Source organism: Eutrigla gurnardus, assembly GCF_963514095.1.
Source record: "Eutrigla gurnardus genome assembly, chromosome: 23".
In the NCBI taxonomy this organism is placed as follows: Eukaryota; Metazoa; Chordata; class Actinopteri; order Perciformes; family Triglidae; genus Eutrigla; species Eutrigla gurnardus.
Window position 1 is genome coordinate 17,967,917 of NC_139934.1, and position 19,496 is coordinate 17,987,412.

Sequence of the window (19,496 nt, forward strand, 5' to 3'; positions counted from 1 at the left end):
GCTGGTTGAAAATCCTCACAAAATTCACAAGACTAAAGGCTGTAAACGTACTGATGCTTTCCTGATATCTTCATCATCTTTAGCATTTCTACTTCAATTGGAAGCTTGCTATTTTTCGGCAACCTTGCTATTGTTATTGCTTTATTTGCCTTGGGTTTCTTGAGAGTCGCTATATAAATTAAAGTAATTACTATTGTCATTATATTATCATTGTTATTATAAATCTAAAGGCTTAAAGAAACGGAAAGAAATGTTGACGCTTCTCTGTGTTGCTGCTTGATGTGTGTGTGTACTCACATTTCCTAGCAGGTTGCTCAGAGCGATGTCAACGTATGCAGAGAGGAAGGCTGCGTGCAGAGGAGAAGACATTAGGCTATACGTTCTTTGTATCTTTGACACACTTTCTCTGAGTGCTGATGTAGGCGTTACACAGAAGGTGGCTGCACCTGGACCTGAAAAGAGGCTTGAAGCTCCAATTAAGACACATGTACCTAAAGTGAGGAGATGGGCTCCCTGGCGAACTGAGCAACACTAACGGGTTCCAGCAGCAATGTCAGATTTGTTGTGAATGTGTTTTTCTGTATTCATGACAAGCGCAGGGGGAGCTACGTCTATATAGATCATTAGATTAAGCATTTTACTGACAAAATGACAGTAATTATTAACATAATGCTGTGAAATTGCAAAAAGACGCCAAGGAAATAAAAATAGAAAAGTATGGAGCTGAATGCTTTGGTATAAGTTTCTTTAATTTCACAAAGAAGAGCTAGTAATGGGGCTGGATTGAGTCTCATTATTAAGTCTGAAAAGCACACTTAAACATAATATGGATATTTGAATAATATATTTACATGTGAAAAAGTTCAAAATGACGTGTTGATAGGCCGATAAAGGGTGTAGCTTGAGCAATGCGACCCTGTTGTTGTCTGACATCAATGCATTCCATTGGTTTCAGCACCATGGACAGAGCATATGAAGCGGCTTGCTTGTTTCTGTCGCCCTCAAGTGGCCGAGTACCGCAATAACAAGAACAATTACGGATGGTTGGCTCGTTTATTCAAAACACTGCACACAACTAACAGAATCACACCCCATTTGCAGAATACTAAAACCTATACACTTCTTTATAGAAACCATACTTAGCACTTCTACTTCCCAATGATTGGATCGGACTGCTGTAAACAAAGTACTGTGCTATGTGTGTGTGTGTGTGTAGCATAACTGTAGATCACTAACGCTGTCGTTATGCACAATAGCTATCAACTCTGCACACGTGTGTGTGTGTGTGTGTGAGTGTGTGTGTCACCGCTGGCGATGGCAAAGAGGTGAGTCCTCCAGCTGAAGGTGAAGAAGAGTCCTCCAACAGCCATGCAGCCAAGAGCTCCATTAAACCCAGACAGACCTGAGTACAGAGATCCATGACGCACTGCCATGGATAATCCTGTCTCACACACACACATGCACACACACACACACACACACACACACACACACACACACACACACACACACACACACAGTGAGAGTTAAACCTTCAAAAATATAATTACAAAAAAAGCAATGAGTCACAGCTTTTCACAGATCCAGGAATCACGCACACACACACACACGCACACACACACACACACACACACACACACATGCCCACATGCACAGCACACACACACATGCACAGCACACACACACACACGCTGTTAAATTTGCTGTACTAGAACTAAAATATCCATGTGATGGTGCTAGACACCCACTGTTGTGGTTGTCCTCGGTTGAAATGTGTGTGTGTGTTTGTGTAACCTAATAAGGAAATGTTGATTGTCCTTGTCTACATAGGCCTTGTGTAACAATAATTACAGGATATGACGAAGGAGGAGATGCTATTCATCTGCTTTGTCTTATATTTTTCACTTTTGAGTTCAGAAATCCTGTGATGATGGTGTGTAGCGTCAGGTGCTAAAATATGCGTTTGTACGTTGTATTAATCTTATTGTAATTAGATTGTACCTTAAAATAACAATTTCAGCATCAACACATTGTGTTTTGTTTTGGTACTCCATTTCTCAGTATTGATGGAATCCTCCAGTGTCTCTGTGGTACTGCTGCAGGGTATTGATGTGAGAGGTGGGCAGGTGAGCAGCAGGTCAATGTCTCCACCCATTCTAAACAAACAGGACACTGTGACATTGTGGAGCTGAAGGCAAACCCTAATAAATCTCAGTTGACCTTTTCCCTGCTGGCACTGAGCACCAGCTGCAGAGCGTCTTTCAACCCACACGTGAGGCAGAATGATGATGTCATCAGAAAGCGAAGGGCCACTGAGTTCAGCTCTATTCAGAATCAGCCAGTAACATAATACTTTGTTAAATTAGATAGTTGAAGGTTGTAAGCATCAATGATGCCCTTCTGGCCACCAGGGGGCGACTCCTCTCTGGTTGTATAGAAGTCTATGAGAAAATCGTCCTACTTCTCTCTGCTGGCCACCTGCCATGGATCTCTGTACTCATATGCATAAGCAGAAATACAAGGTGAGTTGGAAGCAGTTTAAAGTACTGAACTCTACAATCTTGATGTGAAGCATAAAATAAACAAGATGAAGTTGTCTTTCTTATTAATAATCACGCAAAGTCAGTGCTGGGTAATATCTACAATGTGTTAAAACGTCAGAGTCCATTAAGTTAGTCCCATGTGGAACAGTATTACAGTACATATTATAATATATAACTAGTGGTGAATAGTTGATCTAAACAATGATTATGAGAAGTGTTGTTTGTATGAACTGAAGATGTCAGCACTGAGGGAGGAGAGGTCACTGCTGCACACTGAAAGTGTTTGTTGTCATGGATGAGGTGATGGAGCAAAGACCTGCTATTACCCCACTACACCCCATCTCCTCAGCCATGATGCCAACCACTGCAGCAGGGTCTCTCCTCCAGAGCAGGAGGTAAATAGACCTGCAGGCCTAAAACATGAGTCAACAATAATATATATATTCAGATATTTATTATTTAGATTTGTACACAACCTAATAATCGTAAAACATTTAACAGGAAACATTTGTCTGTAACAACTTCTACTGTGTGGTATTACTTATAAACTGCACTACTGATAAACACAACTAAAACCCCAACAATAATCATGTTCCTGCAACACAGGGATCTGGACATTTGGAGCAGACACTGCAGCTACGAGCCTCTGAGGATATCCCAGGACTGCTGGAGACTCTGAGGATGTACCAGGACTGCTGGCGTTGGCTTCGTCGCTGTCACCCCTATCACCACCGTGGAACTATGGACATGGAACCCATCTGTTCTGTTAGTAAGCAGTGGACGAGGTTCTCCGTGGAACGCCTTGAAAGACAGAAGTCCTTCCTTAAATCCCCTTCCCGAAGTAGAGGCCCATCGGGGGAACAGGAGGATTGACCTGCAGTACGGCCGTCTGGCACCAACCTGTAACAGAAAACATCAGATATTACATTTATTCTGAATGTTTTCCTATTTATTTGTTGATAAACTACTTATTTCTTCTTATCATACACGTATTGCAACCTGTATAACATGGATTATTTGTCTAATAAATTATTCACTAATATCCCACTTGCTTGTACTTGTTTATTTTTATCACACCAAACTCATACATGATATTATTAAAACCACTTATATTAGCCTACATGTAGACATTTGTTTATGCATGCATATGCACATCTATTGATAATCAAACAATAAAGGAACGTATTTAAACCAGATGAGTCATATTACTTACTTCAGAGGGAAATCCAAATTCCATGTACATGTGAATAATGCAGCTCCTCCGACGGGCCGATTGCCTGCGTCGTCTTCGCGGTGAAGGTGCTGGTGTTCCGTGGTCAGAGGTATAATACGATCTATGAACGGACGATTAATGATCGATAAAAGCTGCTTAATAGTCGCGATCAATGGCGAGTGAATCAACTACTCAGGTAAGAGGAAGAAAGAGGGAAAGCGTGCGAGCGCGCATATATAATAAACTGTAGAAAACATTTGACAGTTGTAATTTGACTTAAAAAACATTTAGAAATATTTAATTAACTGTAATAATAATCATGCTTTATATTTTGATAAGTAATTTCCATTAAACGGGAGCTAGAACCGCTAAAGTAATCGATTCGGTTACGTGAGAGAAGATGAGGACGAGATGTCAATAAAGTAAAAAAAAAAAAAAAAAATGTAGTATGAGATGTGTATACTTCAGTGTGAACAGTCTGAGGGTAACAGCATACTCAAACGCTCATTTAGTAGGCAGTATGCAGTACATACACGTTGAGTATGTAGTAGGCAGTACGTTAGTATGGCATTTCCAACACAGCCTATAAGAAAATGGTCCTACTTCTCTCTGCTGGCCACCAGGGGGCGACTCCTCTCTGGTTGTATAGAAGTCTATGAGTAAATGGTCCTACTTCTCTCTTGATGTATTATCTCAGTAAACATTGTAAACATGAGTTTATGGTCTCAATCTCTAGTTTCAAGTCTTCTTCAATCCAGCATGATGTTCATTTAGTACATTATGGTCCATTTAGAGTCCACCAGACCAGAAAGCAGGGGATGCTTTAGGGCAGGGTTAAATGGTCCTCATTTATAAATGGTCCTCATTTATATAGCGCTTTTATCCAAAGCGCTTTACATTGTTGAGTGACATTCACCCATTCATACACACATTCACACACCGACAGCGGAGTCAACCATGCAGGGCGACAGCCAGCTCGTCAGGAGCAATGGGGCTCTGCTGATTGACAGGTCTCAACCACAGCCTTGCTACCATTGCTACCAGTGTAATTAGCTACTGGGATAGCATCAAGTTGACCTTAAATTCTGAACTCAACTTTGTTCGCAGCTTCACACCAGAATCCAAATGTATCCAGATCCAGTAAGGGTGCTGTTCGGGATGCCACTCTGCTGCTTTTGTTTATCAGATCCATCTGTCGCTCCACCACAGTCCAAATATGGTCACTTCCTGCACTGGTTGCCAAAAAACGGCCAAAATGTGGAACTCAAGGCTTCCAAACTGTAGTCTACAAACCAATGGGTGACAAATTAATGTCCACTTCTTATATAGAATCTATGGTTGCACCTAAAACCTCCGCCAACAGACGTGGGGGGAGTTCACCTCTATGTCACAGCAGCAGGACCAATCAATCAATCAACTTTATTTATCTGGCACTTTTCATACTTTACAGTAGCACAAAGTGCCTCACAGAAAATAAAAGAAAAACAAAACGAAAAATGAGGAACAAGGAAACATCATGAAAACCCAAACCTCCCACCCCCACAAATATACACACAGAGATACACCAAGACATATACACTCACACACATAGTCACAGACATTCAGGCCACACACAAACATACACACACCCACACACACACATACACTAGCTGTTGCTGAGGAGACATGGCTGGGCACTGAGATCTGAGGTAAGGAAGAAGCTACCTTTGGGGGCCGTGCACACCGAGAGGAAACATGGTCCATGACTGCAGGGGGCGCCGCCACAGGGACCACCCCAGCCCAGGCAGACAGGAGGCTCCACACCACGGTGTAGAACTCTCCAGCCACCCGGGCCATGGCCGTCCACAGGACAGCACCCCCAACGGTGGACCAGAAACAACTCCCGGTGTGGTAGTCCCCCAAGAGGAAACACTGGAAAACCGAGGGGCTAAAACAGTAAACTAAGATAAAAGGTATAAAAGCTAACATCTGAGGGAATAAAAACAGTAAAATGTATAAAATAGACCCAATAAATAAAAAAATAAAAAATAAAACAATAAAATAAAACAATAAAACAGGATAAGCTGAAATAAATAATATAAAAATTAATAATAATAAAAAATGTAAGAAGCAAGTTAAACCAAGTCAGCAAAAATAGGATGTTTAGGAGCTGTTTAGGAGGTTGGTTAGTTGGTTTTGTTATTGTGTGTTGAAAAAAATGTAAATATTGCAAAAAAAACACCTTCATAATGGAGTCAAATCCAACACACTGCCATTATAATTCACAAAGATGTGACATGGGCAGGGCTTTTTACAGGAGTACCTTGACCTAACGGGCGACACTGTGTAACTGGAATCAGCATTGTGAGGCATGTCCTGCATGCCAAACCAGAAGGGACCACAGTGCGTATGTGTGTGTGTGTGTGTGTGTGAGGCCATCAGCCCTGTAGCTCCACCCAGAGCAGCTGCCACTGCACAGCTGTGGAAAGAAATGAGCTTTAAAACTGCTTACTGACGATCTCGCTCATAGATACAGTATTTATGTTTGTGAGAACATGACCCCTACAGCACAAATGGTGTATTTTTATTTTCCTTACTAAGAGCAATATTGTGAAAAATGACTGAGTGTGCAGAAGAGAGATCACCAGTAGGAGCTATGTATAATTTACACACACATGCACTAAGCTGAAAGTGCTCCTGGTGAGTGGGACTCTTTGCTCAATTGCCTGGTTGCATTGTCACGGCCCGTTCAACGCATTTAAACATGGCATGGCCAATCAAGCTAAATGGATAAATGACTATGACAGCAGCATGACTGGGAGTTATCCTACATTGCTGCAGCGGCTCCATCCTGTATCTCCTCTGTATTAATACTGCAGGATTTTACAACGGATTCAACTGCAGTGACATTCTGGAAGCAGACGTATGGCCGTCAGGGTGTGGTGTGATTAATCCCCGTATCCCCGGCCGTTATGGTGTGCAGTTTAGCAGTCTGGTCCTGAAGCAGACGGACCACACCCCAGTTCTGCCTCCTCACTGCGTTTCTACGGGCTACCAGCCATCCTCTGCGTTTCCTCTTTCACAGCCAACCCTCTTCTGCATCTTGCCTTTTAATGCTCTGATCTCCTCCCTTCCTCATTCCACACTTCATAATCTCCCTCCCCATCTTCCCGTTCATCGTAAACATGTCGTCTTTGTTCCTGCTTCCTTCATTCCCTTCCTCGCTTCCTTCCTCACCCTCACCCTCCGCTGCTCCCCCCGTTCCCTCAGGAGGGTGTCATTAAAGACGAATAGTAGTCAGGAGGGTACTAGAATTTTTACTGTTTGTCTAATACGTATGTATGAGTCTCTCTCTCTCTCTCTCTGTGTGTGTGAGTCATAGTTAAATATTGTCTATGCTAATAGAATGACTCAGAGTGCTCTTATCAAACCCAATATCTCCTCTCCTATTTCCCAGTTGCTGTCTGCATCAAACAGTTGCAATAGTTTTGAATGCACAACTGAAATTAACTGCACATAATACATTAATACATGGCTCACTCTTCATTCAGCTGGTGAATCCACCACTCCGTGGCTAGATGCCTTGGGGGGGTTGTGGATGTAGCTAAATGGAACGCTCTCTATGTGGGCTCATGTTAACACAGTCCAATATCAGACCTATTTCTACAATCCTCTCCTTGAACACTTATGCTTTTCACCATACATGCTAAAAAATTGTTTGTATGTGTAGAATTCAGATTTTTTTTAACCTACATCACTTAGCATTTCCATTTAACATAGAGATTAGAAAGTAGAGTATGTTAGGATGACCAAGACTGAAGCATGTTGTGCTTTAAGCTAGATACTAACATCAGCTAGATGCTAACATCAGCTAGATGCTAACATCCACTAGATGCTAACATCAGCTAGATGCTAACATCCACTAGATGCTAACATCAACTAGGTGCTAACATCAGCTAGATGCTAACATCAACTCGATGATAACATCAGCTAGATGCTAACATCAACTAGGTGCTAACATCAACTAGGTGCTAGCATCAGCTAGATGCTAACATCAACTAGATGCTAACGTCAGCTAGATGCTAACGCCAGCATGTTTGCCATGTCAATGAAAAGTTATAGCATTATTTAACACAGTGCTGTTGTTGATGTGAATGCTATTTGTTTTTCATTTGGTCATAAACTAAACGAATAAATGTTTCTTTGTAACAACATTTCAGTACAGGACACAGATGTTCATAATTTCTTCCTAAACTAGACTGAGACTGAGAACCTTCTTCTTCCTGTCTGCATCTTTATGTCACACCAAATATGTGACCTTCTTACTTGACAAAGTCCTTTGGTGTGTTATGTCACTGTTTACTGAGATAATAAATCAAGTGAGAAGTAGTATGAGATGTGTATACTTCAGTGTGAACGCAAGTTTGCAAGAGGTTGGCACCCCATCATTAAAACTGGGTGTCGAGGTGAAACAAGACTCAAACCTTCAACTTTCTACCTTAACAAAGCATCATGCTGCTTGCTGAACTCAGTGACCCTCTGCTTTCTCTTCAGAACCCGAGGTTGTCTGGTTCATCACACCTATAAGCATTTATACAATTATTCTCCAATCACTTGAATGCAGCAGGAAGTAGAGGCTCTGCCCTACATACAACCCCTGATCTCCTCCCTTGGAAACCTCTTATGGGAATAGTTTACCACAACACTTTGAGTGACAGCTCTAAATACGGCATTACACTCTATCTGTTGTAGACAAATTCAGTTTCTCTTCCTTGCCTCAGTGTAATCGATGCTACCGATAAAGGAGGCAGCATTAAGAAGTGATGAGGCTGATTATTCATAGAGAGCACACTGGTTTAACCCTGTCTGTCACAGACAGAGAAGATCGAGATCATGATGAAGGGGAGGACAATGAGTAGCAACAGTAGCAGTCACGATGAGGATGATAATGATGATGATGACTGTGGTCAGATCACGATGGTGATAATTGACTGTCCACTCCCTATTTCGAACTTTCATATTCGTTTTAATACAATAAGCCTGTAAAAAGGGGTTGGAATGTATTTCAATGACATGGAAATGCAGGTTACAGTTTTGTTCCTTAATAATCCACGGATGGTTGAGGTGAGAGGTCCTCTTTCCACCTTCTACTTCCTGAATGAAAGCAGAGTCCTGTTACACTCTGTAAGTGGTAGCAGTGGATAAAGAGCAGCGATGGAGAGAATGATGCAAGTTGAAAGAATGATATAAGTAGCTTTTCAAAGCTGACAAAAATAAATGATTAAAGTAGCTAGAGAGAGAGACTGAAAGAAGAAAGGGAGGGGGGAGGTGAGACAGCAAGAGCCAGGGGCCCGACTTGTTCTCTGATGTCAGACCTCTTGATCATTCCGTGTGTCTGTGGAGGATTTTAGGAAGTTGCCTCATGTTTGTGTTCCCCAGCACATGTGCTGTTTTCTTCTTTGGTACATTGACCATCCTTCTCTCTGTCCTCTCTCTTTGGCTTTCCTCCTTCACTCCCTTCTCCTCCGTCTATCTGTGTTCTCTCCATCTCCATCTGACATTGATGCTTCTTCTTCCCTCTGGTTCTCTGTCTCTGATTACGTTTCCTGTCTGCCCATGTAGCAGCTATTCCCACACTCTCTCACTGTGTGCTGCTTCTTTGTGTGTGTCTGTGCGTGGGTGTGTGTCAGTGTATTACCATACAGGGCAGCCATGGGAAAATATGCATCTAAAAAAACAAAAGTCCAGATTCTGCTTATGATAACAGTAGCAAAGTGATAATAAACTGAGCTGCCTACAGGCTGCTGATGCAACAAATATCAAACATGTATTTATTTTGGTGCTCATGTTCTACTGTTTGCTGTCCCTTTGTTTAATGTGTTAAAAAGTGGTTGCTACTGATGGCAACAAAAGGCCTACAATTGTTTGCCAATACCTCAAAATGGTTGCCAATGGTAACAACCCTTACTGTTGAGTTCTGCATATTATTATTATTGTTGTTGTTGTTGTTGTTGTTGTTGTTGTTATTTAATATACCTTATCAACTGAAACTTACTGTAATTCCACATTTGCCCTGCAGGGAGCTGAGCCTATATTTGACATCCTGCCTGATGGTTTAATGAATGGAAGGTTTATACTGCTACCTACGACAAATGTAAAGGATATTTATGCTACTTGCACAAGTATGATTTGTAAACTATAACTGCAGAACATAGTATCAGTCACCACATTGAGCAATATAACAGAATACCTATTGCATTTTTTTCAATTCAATTCAAAGGGCTTTATTAGCATGAAAACAGTGTTGCTTCAAAATACATATCATATGTCCAAATATTGTCCCTCTCCCAGGAGTATTTTTTATTTTGACTGTCATTTAACTCCTTGAAGTCTGAGATTTGAGTGTTGAACTTTTTAAAATAAATGTTCCTTGTTTCTTTGAACTTTTTACATTTTAGGAGAAAGTGCACCTCTGTCTCAACTCACCTGTCAAACAGTGACCACATGTTCTGTTTTCTTTTGGTTGCCATGGTTTTATGTGTCGGCCTGTACTTGGTGAGGATCTGTCTCTGCTTTCTATCTCTGACAGGAGTTTCTTTGTATTGTGTTATAATTTGCTTGAATCTGATTGGTGTTTGGAGAGCAGTGTGGTTGTGAAGCTGGTCTGAGTCTGAGAGGGGGCAGTTAGCCTCAGTACCAACTGACATAGGGGACTCTTTTCTGGGCTCAGCTCTTGAGTCTGACGGGCTTTGGACTGTCGGGGTCTCCTGGGCTGGATGTCTGGTGGTTAAAAAAAGTTGAGTGTTCTCTTTTGAATGTTAACTTTCAGTGGATATCGGCCTAATTCTGCTCTGCATTTGAATCTCTCTCTCTCCCTCTCCCTCTCTATCTCATATATATATATACACATATACATACACATCCTTTTTCTTTTCTTTTTTTTTTTTAAACAGTAGTGTGTGCGTGTGTCTGTGGTTGTTGTCTCTCTCTCTCTCTCTGATTGCTGGTTGCTGTGTTTTAAAAGCAACAACAATGTGACTAATATACCCTTAACATGAGATGCCAAGGCAAGGAGGCGAGGCCCAGACAGAGAACGTCCTGCTCGGATGAAACCTGAGGATCTCCAGCTAGGTCAAATATAGTCACAAGCTTTTCCTTGCAAAGCCTTAATAGGATAATGCTGGTATGATTATATATTGGAGTTAAATCCAACAAAATCCATGAAAAGTCTCTCAACCGTCTGTAGCACTGTGGCACTTTTTCTTAAAAAACAATTGCTGTAGATTACAGTTTTTTTCAATCGCTAACAAGCGCTTACCCATACTTCAGATACTTTTTCTAAACTCTTAACACAGACTCACACCTACAAAACACAATTGACCAAAAAGATCATTTTCTTCTCAAAAACACATTTTGTTAAATATATACTAACTCTTCATTTCAAAATAGAACACATCTTTCTCTGCACACACTAACTTTACTAAAACACTGGAAATCTAACTCAAAATGAAATGATTCTGTCAAAGAATAACACTTGTTTTCACTTCACAAGGTACATGCAGTCAATCAAAGTATACCAGCTTTCAAAATACTGGCTATTGTTGACATTGCAAAAACTGCATAGACTTTCATGTGTCAGTTTTACAGGTATTTGCATGAGAAAACCTGCAATCCGAACGAAACAGTGTGTTCGCTCCTGCAATCCGTACGAAACAGTGTGTTCGCTCCGTCTTTTACTGAATGTTCACCAAAAAGGTACAATACACACAGTTTTCCGTCTCTGGCTGCACGAGCTCCTACGTCACAGCTCTTTATGCGCTCCATTATAAATCAAAACAATATTAGCACATCGAACATATGCACAACTAAAATGCTAAACTATAAAATACACTAAGTAATTATTAAAGGGAAATTACTAAATATAAATATAAATAATATAATATCCAGATCTTGTACCAAATTACAGGAGGTAAAGTAAAAATACTGTTTACAGTATGATAGAACAGAAAAAGTTTTACAGTATTGCTTACAACAAAATATCCATGGAACTCACATGAGCATTCTGAACAAAACAGCAAAAAGCCCAGATAAAAAGTTAGTCTTTTTCTGTTTCTGTTTCCAAAAACATCACTCCTCAAAGTCCTCCTTTTTTAGTGTCAAGGTAATAGAAAAAAATAACTCTGCCACTGAGTCTAAGCCACACTGGAATCAGCTGTGGTTGGCCCAATTTACCCAACATAAATCAGCTGTGTGTCAATTATTCAATTGTTTGTTTATTATCAACTGAGAAATATTGTTTTTGGACTGATATCATTGCAGAAGCAGAGGTTTTTATACCTTATCTAAGGTTTGGAATATTGTTTTTGCTATTATGGGATGTTGTGTGTTAACATATGTAAATAATACAAAAACAATCCATAATTTTGTTGGGAGGTATAGCTTGTCTGTTAAGAAAATGTAAGCATTGTGGAAATGTGTTCACTGACTGCATATTGTGTGAAAACAACATGAAATGTGTGAATGGTCTGGCCGCAGAAGACCGATGCTGTGCTAATTGTGTTTAGAGTTTTGAAAATGTGACAACTGGTTGGACAAACGCTTGTTAGCGACTGAAAAAAACTGTAATACACATTTGGTGCTCACGTGCAGAGTCTTCAAGGACCCCTTGGCTGATAGTGACGGTGGAGGGACCCCCCTATTACATATCCTATAAAACTGTGTAATAATAATTTGCAGTGTGGCCTACAGTGCCATGCATTACTGATGTATGTATAAAATGCTAAGACATTAAAATAAAACCTTTCGACAGATTCATATATTTACAGAGGATATTTTTATTCTATATTGGCATTTCTACATACCAATGTCACCTCATAACATTAAACAAATTGGAAGATTTATGTTATTATAATATTATTTTATAATAGGTTGTATTATAATATACATGTACACATTATATACATTCAACCATTCACACAGGTTTACCCCCATGATTACAGGCATCTGTTTCAAAATGGTGTGGGGTGAAAAGTTTGACTAAACTGTCAACATCACAAACTAATATGAAGGGTTGTTAGGTCAATAGCTTCTACGAGTGGTGCTTAGCTAAAGCCTTTATGCTGTCAGAGGAACTACGTGCTTTGAGTTTGCACTTACTTGGTTGTTGATTTGCTTGTCGTCTGTCCGGTTGGTTATGGGTGGATTGTGTGCGAGTGTGTGTATGTGTTGGCTCGCAGCTCTAACATGCACCAATTGAATTAAACTAAAAAGTACAAATAAACAAAACATACGCTATTATCACAATCTGTTGTGATATCTAAAATGTAGCGTTCTAAGTGTCACTTATTGTTGGTATCGACAGGGCCGGCTCTTGGCATAGGCGATATAGGCGGTCGCCTAGAGCGCCATCTGCTGGAGGGGCGCCGCAGCAAAAAATAAAAAATATTTTTTTTTTCAAACAATGAAAATACAAATGATTTTCTATTCCCAGTCGCCCTCATTTGTGTGTTCTCTCTTGAAAATAATAAATATTAACAAATGAATAAACAATAATGTTCCTAAAATGTGGTGCTGCTGAATCACATGAATTCATGAATTCAAATGAAACTGTTGTGATTGTTCTTGTGGTTGCTGTAATTCAATACTTGAAAGTTGTGATTTTTTGTTGTTTGCTGTTGTTGTTCAAATTAAACATGTGTGATTGTTCATTTGGCTGGTGTAATTCGTGTGTGTGTGTGTGTGTGTGTGTGTGTGTGTGTGGGGGGGGGGGGGGGGGGGGGGGGGGGCACCGGAGAGCAATCTCGCCTAGGGCACAAAATTAGGTAGAGCCGGCCCTGGGTATCGACATAAATGGAGAACAAAAACAGAGCAGTAAAAACTGTGTGCTCTCTCAGCATTCACCTGTTGGTTTGCACACCTGCGTGTCATCAGAGACCTAATCATAAAGGCCTCCTGTCACTACCACCGGTCAACACCAGGTGGTGCCATTTCTAACGTCTTAAAATAGGTGACTAGAAACAAAATAAAGAATGGCTCCAACATACCGGCCCCTATTGTTATGGACTTACGGTAAAAACAATAACTCAAATATATGGAGCCAAACGTTCTTGTGTAGTGCAATCTAAATATGAGATGTACTTGTTGCAGGCAGGATGTTCAAGCCTGTTCCATATTGATCATTCTGAATGCGGCACCAACAAACAGAGTTTGTTGATGGGCCTCTCCAGGATGCTAGTTTTTGTCTTCAGCTTCACACTTCTCACGAGTCCTCTTGAATCTGGGTTTGCTTCAATAACTCGAGCTAACATCCAGGATCCTCTTAGTGCGTTGCTGTCTGCCATCAATACAATGTCTCCCTTTTCCAGGTTTTTACAGATACGATTCCATTTTTGACGTTGGTGCATGAGAGGTAAGTACTCCTTTGTCCATCTAGTCCAAAACAAATCAGACAGGTATTGTACCTGTTTCCAACGGCGCTTTGCATAAGTGTCCCTTTTCTCGAAAAGTCCTGGAGGGAGGGCTGGCCTTTTTTGGAGTAGTAGCAAGTGGTTTGGTGTGAGTGCTTCTAAATCATTGGGATCTTCTGAGACCATTGTGATTGGACGACTATTCATCATGGCCTCCACTTCACACATTACTGTCTGCAAACTTTCGTCATCTAATGTCTGTTGTTTAACTATTGATAGCAGTGTTCTTTTAGTCAGGCGGACCAGTCTTTCTCATACTCCTCCTTGGTGTGCAGCAGCTGGGGGGTTAAAGGTCCATTTGATTTCTTTCTGTTGAAGAGCTTTGTCGATTTTCTCAAGATTCCATGTTCTTAGAGATTCTCTGAGTTCTCTTTCGGTTGAAATGAAGTTTGTACCGTTGTCAGAGCGAATTTCCTTTACTTGGCCTCTTCTTGCGATGAAACGTCTGAAAGCATTGATACAAGAGTCGGTATCAAGAGAGTGGGCCACTTCGAGATGGACTGCTCTGCAACTGAGACAGGTAAAAATGACCCCATATCTCTTGACGGTGTTACGTCCTCTTTTGATCTCCATAGGCCCAAAATAATCTACACCAGTTTGAGTAAAGGGTGGCTGATCAGGTGTTAGCCTGTCCTTTGGCAGGTCTGCCATTTTTTGTTCAGCAACCAATGCGTTGAGGCGTCTACATATTACGCACTCAGAGATGATTTTTCTTGCCATTGCGTTGGCGCATGGAATCCAGTATTTCTCTCTCAATCTTGAAAGCATATGAGCTCTTCCACCGTGTCCCACTTGTTGGTGTATACTATGAAGAAGTTTGGACACGTGATGGTTTTTTGGTAGTATAGTTGGGTGCTTTGCCTCTTCTGGCAATGCAGATTTGCTCAATCTTCCGCCCACTCTCAGAACGTTCTGATCAAGTTTGGGGTCCAATTTGTAGATTGAGCTGTCCCTTTGTACATGAGAGCTTCCTCCTTGTAGACAAACAATCTCCTTTCTGAAGCTTTCTCTCTGGCAGAAATGTATGATTGCTGTTTGAGCTTCGGTCAAATCTTCCAGAGTGAGCCGTTGTGCTCCTGGCCTTTTCTTGAGTACAGTCATTTTAGCCTCGGCTAGAATTCTTTGTCTCTGTGGGTCTGTCTCTTGGATCTCTATCTCACGGTACAGATCCTTTCTTTGCTTGTTTAGTTGTAACAGAAGAATTTTGAGTTTTAAATACCATGCCACAGCTCTCTTTAGCTTGTCTAGGGTTGAGTAGTGGTTTATCAAACGGCTGATGGGATTTTCCTCTTCTGTTTGAATGAAATTGGCTGTGACTTCTATTTTGATTTCAGGATCATCTGTTGCTATCGGACCAAGGTCTACACCGGGTTTGGGCCATGAGCCTTCTTCCTTTTGTAAGAACTCTGGACCATTTTTCCAAGATTGACAGCTGAGAAATTCTGCCGCAGTGAGACCTCGGGATACATGGTCTGCAGGGTTTGTCTTTGTATTGACGTACAGCCACTGTCCAACATCAGACATTTCTTGGATTGTGCTTACTCTGTTAGCTACAAACGTCTTGAATCTTTTGGTTTCGTTTTTGATGTACTTCAAGACAGATGTGCTATCCGTCCAAAACACAGATTTTGTCGGCGGAAGCTGAAGTTCTGTTATTAGCATTTTGTTGATACGCACTGCAAGGACTGCTGCTGCGAGTTCCATTCTTGGGATAGTTATTTGTTTCAACGGTGCGACCCTTGTTTTTGCCATGACAAGTGCAACATGAACGTCATTGTCTTGATTGGTCTTCCTCAGGTATGACACAGTACCATATCCCGACTCACTTGCGTTGCAGAAGTGATGAAGGCTTGCGGATGTGATTTTGCCAAAGTCCTGTGGCTTTAAAGATCTGGGAATGCTAAAGGTTTCCATCTGTTGTAGTCCAGTCAGCCACTTCTGCCAAGCCTGATGAAAGGCCTCTGGAATTTGATCATCCCATCCGTATTTCAAGTGACACAGTTTTTGCATGATGTGTTTTGCAGTGAAGACAACTGGCGCCAAAAAACCCAGTGGGTCATAAACTGAACTTACGGTGGAGAGAATTCCTCTTCGTGTGGCTATTTGGTTCTTAATGTTCACTTGGAACCTTAACGTATCCTCCTCCACGTTCCATTGCACGCCCAAAGCTCTTTCTACTGGTAAGTGCTCTTGCTCTAGGTCGAGTTCTTTGATTTCTTTGGCTCTCTCTTCTTCAGGGATTGAACTCAGCACAGCTCGGCTGTTGCTTATCCATTTGGTTAAATGAAACCCGCCTTGGGAGCACAAGGTTTGAAGTTCTTGACACAGAGAAATACCTTCCATCTCTGACGACACGGACTTGAGGCAATCATCTACGTAAAAATTGTTTTTCACGGTATCAATGGCTTCTGATGTGAACTTCTGTTTGTTGTCTTCAGCAGTCCGTCTCAAGGCGTAGCTTGCACAACTTGGAGAAGAAGTTGCTCCAAACAAGTGCACTGTCATTCGATGTTCCACGAGGTTCTTACTGCAGTCACCATTCGGCCACCACAGAAACCGAAGGAAGTTGCTGTCCTGTGGTGTGACCTTCACCTGATGAAACATCCCCTCGATGTCTGCCATAAATGCTATCGGCTCCTGTCGAAAGCGAAGCAATACTCCCAAGAGAGTGTTAGTCAGGTTTGGGCCTTGCAGGAGCTTGTCATTTAGTGACGTTCCTCGAAAACTGGCTGAACAGTCGAAGACAGCGCGAAGCTTGAGTTTCTTTGGATGTCTCACGCCATGGTGTGGTAAATACCACACTTTGCCCTCCTGTTGCTGTAGCTGGTCATGTGGTACTATTTCTGCGTGACCTTGTACGATAACGTTCTTGATGAAGTTACTGTATTCTTGGTGAAATTCAGGGTCTTTTTGGAACTTCCGTTTTAATGATAGTGCACGCTGCTCTGCTAGCTGACGGTTGTTTGGCATTGTTATATCATTTCCTTTGAATGGAAGTTTTAGCTGGTAATGTCCCTTTTTTAGTTTTGCAGAGTTGGACATAATTTCCAGGAAAATCTTGTCCTCTATAGACATTTCGGTCTTCTCTTCGTACTTTGTTTCCGGGAAGTCATGATTATACTGCTGCACAAGGAGATCATTGAGGTTGACAATTGATATTCGATTACTGAAAACATGATTGGGACCTTTTGTGTCCACAGCGTTCTCATGTAGGAGACCGTTAACCACCCATCCAATTCTTGTGTCGACAGCATAGGGCCCTGTACCTTGGCTGTTGATGACATTCCACGGTTCCATTAGCTGGGGTATATCATTTCCAATCAGGAGTCCAATATCTGCATTGATATATGGCAACTTAACCTCTTTTAGGTAGCTCCATTCTTTTATATCATCCTGATTCGGAATCTGTTCCCTCGTTACCGGGATCTTTTCTTGGGTGTACACATGTGGTAATTTAGTGAAATCATCTCCATCGATTCTTGACACTTCAAGTCCACTAACCATATTGATGTCAATCACCTTTTCCTGTCCCAATGTTCGCAGCAGGATTCTACTGGGTGTAGCTTTAACTTGCAGCATTCTTCTCAAGCTTTCCGTGCAGAAACTTCCAGTACTACCTGGGTCGAGAAAGGCATATGTTTTTAGTCTGTAGTTTGAATTTTCTAACTTGACCTGCACAGGAACGATCACCAGCTTCTGTCGGTCTCCGGCCCCGGTATGGACAGATTTTTCCATAGACACAAGGGCACTGCTAATTGACGTTTTCTGTTGCTGTGTGGTTTCATTCTCCTTTCCCTCAGTTCTTTCGATATGTAAGATGGTTGGATGCTTCCTTTGGCATGTTTTGCATGTCATTCTCCTTTTGCAATTTTTACTCATATGTCCTTTAGTTACACAACCAAAACATACTCCATTTTTCTTGAAAAAGTCTACCTTTTCAGTGTACTTCTTCATATTGAGATCTTTGCATGTTTCTGTGTTGTGCTCTCCCTTGCAGAAGAGACACGTCTTGGCTAAGGGGGATGGGTAAGTACTGTGGTCTGGACATTCAAGTCCTTTTGGTGTTTCTGCTACAGTGACAAAACTACTCTTGTGAGGGGGGCCATAAAAGGACTTGTAATGTGGGCTTCTAGCTGGAAACTGCTTATCCTTGAATGGCAACTGCTTATCTTTATTTAGCCTTTGGTCCTGGATATCTCCAAAGAGTGGATCAACGGCGATGTTGGCTTGTTTTTCGATAAAATCAACAAGTTGTTTGAACTTGACTCTTTTGTTGTTATGTTCATGATAGTCATATGCTACAGACCTCCATTTCTCTTTAAGCTTGAATGGTAATTTGGAAACAACAGCTCTCAGGTGGGAAGGGTTGTTCATGTCCTCCAAGATCTCAATGTCCTCCATAGTGTTGCAGCATTCTCTCAAGAACAGAGCATAATCGTGTAGGGCTTTGCCATCTTCTGATCTGATTGGAGCCCAGTTTAGAGCCCTTTGCTGATATGCAGAAGCTATCAAAATGTCATTTCCAAAGTGTTTCTTTAGCAATCTTCGTGCTTCTTTGTAGCCTCTTTGTGGGCTCATGTGCAGGCAGCTTCGTACTATAGCCTTTGGTTTATAATCTGTAAATTGTTCTAGGAAGAATAATCGGTCACGGTCATTGTATATTTTTTCTTCGATGCACTGTTCGAAAGCGATAATGAACGTGATGTACTGTAAAGGGTCACCTTTAAATACAGGGATTTCTCTGGATGGTAAGAGAGCCCGTCTTTGTTCCTTTATTAGCGTTTCTGTGATTTCATTTTGTTTCCTCAAAATGTCCAATATGCCTTCACTCTGCTGCAGTCCTGAAGACATTCTTCTCTTTGATACCTGCTGGTTAACCTGCCTCTCGTTCCTGTTCTGCACTGCACGTGAGTGGCCACTAGGGGCAGCGGTGCCAATGGACTGCAAGGGACGGTGTATCAGGGAGGCTGCATTCTCTTCCTCTTCGTCGTCATCATCATATTCCTCTTCATCGTCATCATCATATTCCTCTTCATCGTCATCATCATCATATTCCTCTTCATCATCATCACTAACAAACTCAATCTTATTTGGAGGAACATCTGACATTGATTTTAAACACTCTGGGACTCTGGATGTTGACGCAGGTTTAAATTCAGTGTCCTGAGATGACAATACTTTAAGCTCTGCATTTGTAGCAGCAATTTCCACCTCCATTTCCAGTGACTCTTTTCGTGCTTTAATTTCTGCTTCTGCTTTATCCAGCGCTTGTTTCTCTTTAAGTGCAGCAGCACG

At 41.4% G+C, this 19,496-nt stretch overlaps 1 protein-coding gene across 1 annotated transcript in view; it reads right to left on the minus strand.

Moving 5' to 3' along the window:
* Positions 1 to 19,496, minus strand: part of LOC311009504 (urea transporter 1) — a 37,165-nt gene that overhangs the window by 370 nt on the left and 17,299 nt on the right. Inside the window, exons 6-7 of the mRNA XM_084003731.1 lie at positions 1,307 to 1,441; positions 298 to 347 (exon numbers count right to left, since the gene is read on the minus strand). Of these exons, the coding sequence (XP_083859857.1) occupies positions 298 to 347; positions 1,307 to 1,441 (185 nt within the window). The remainder of the gene's footprint in view (positions 1 to 297; positions 348 to 1,306; positions 1,442 to 19,496) is intronic.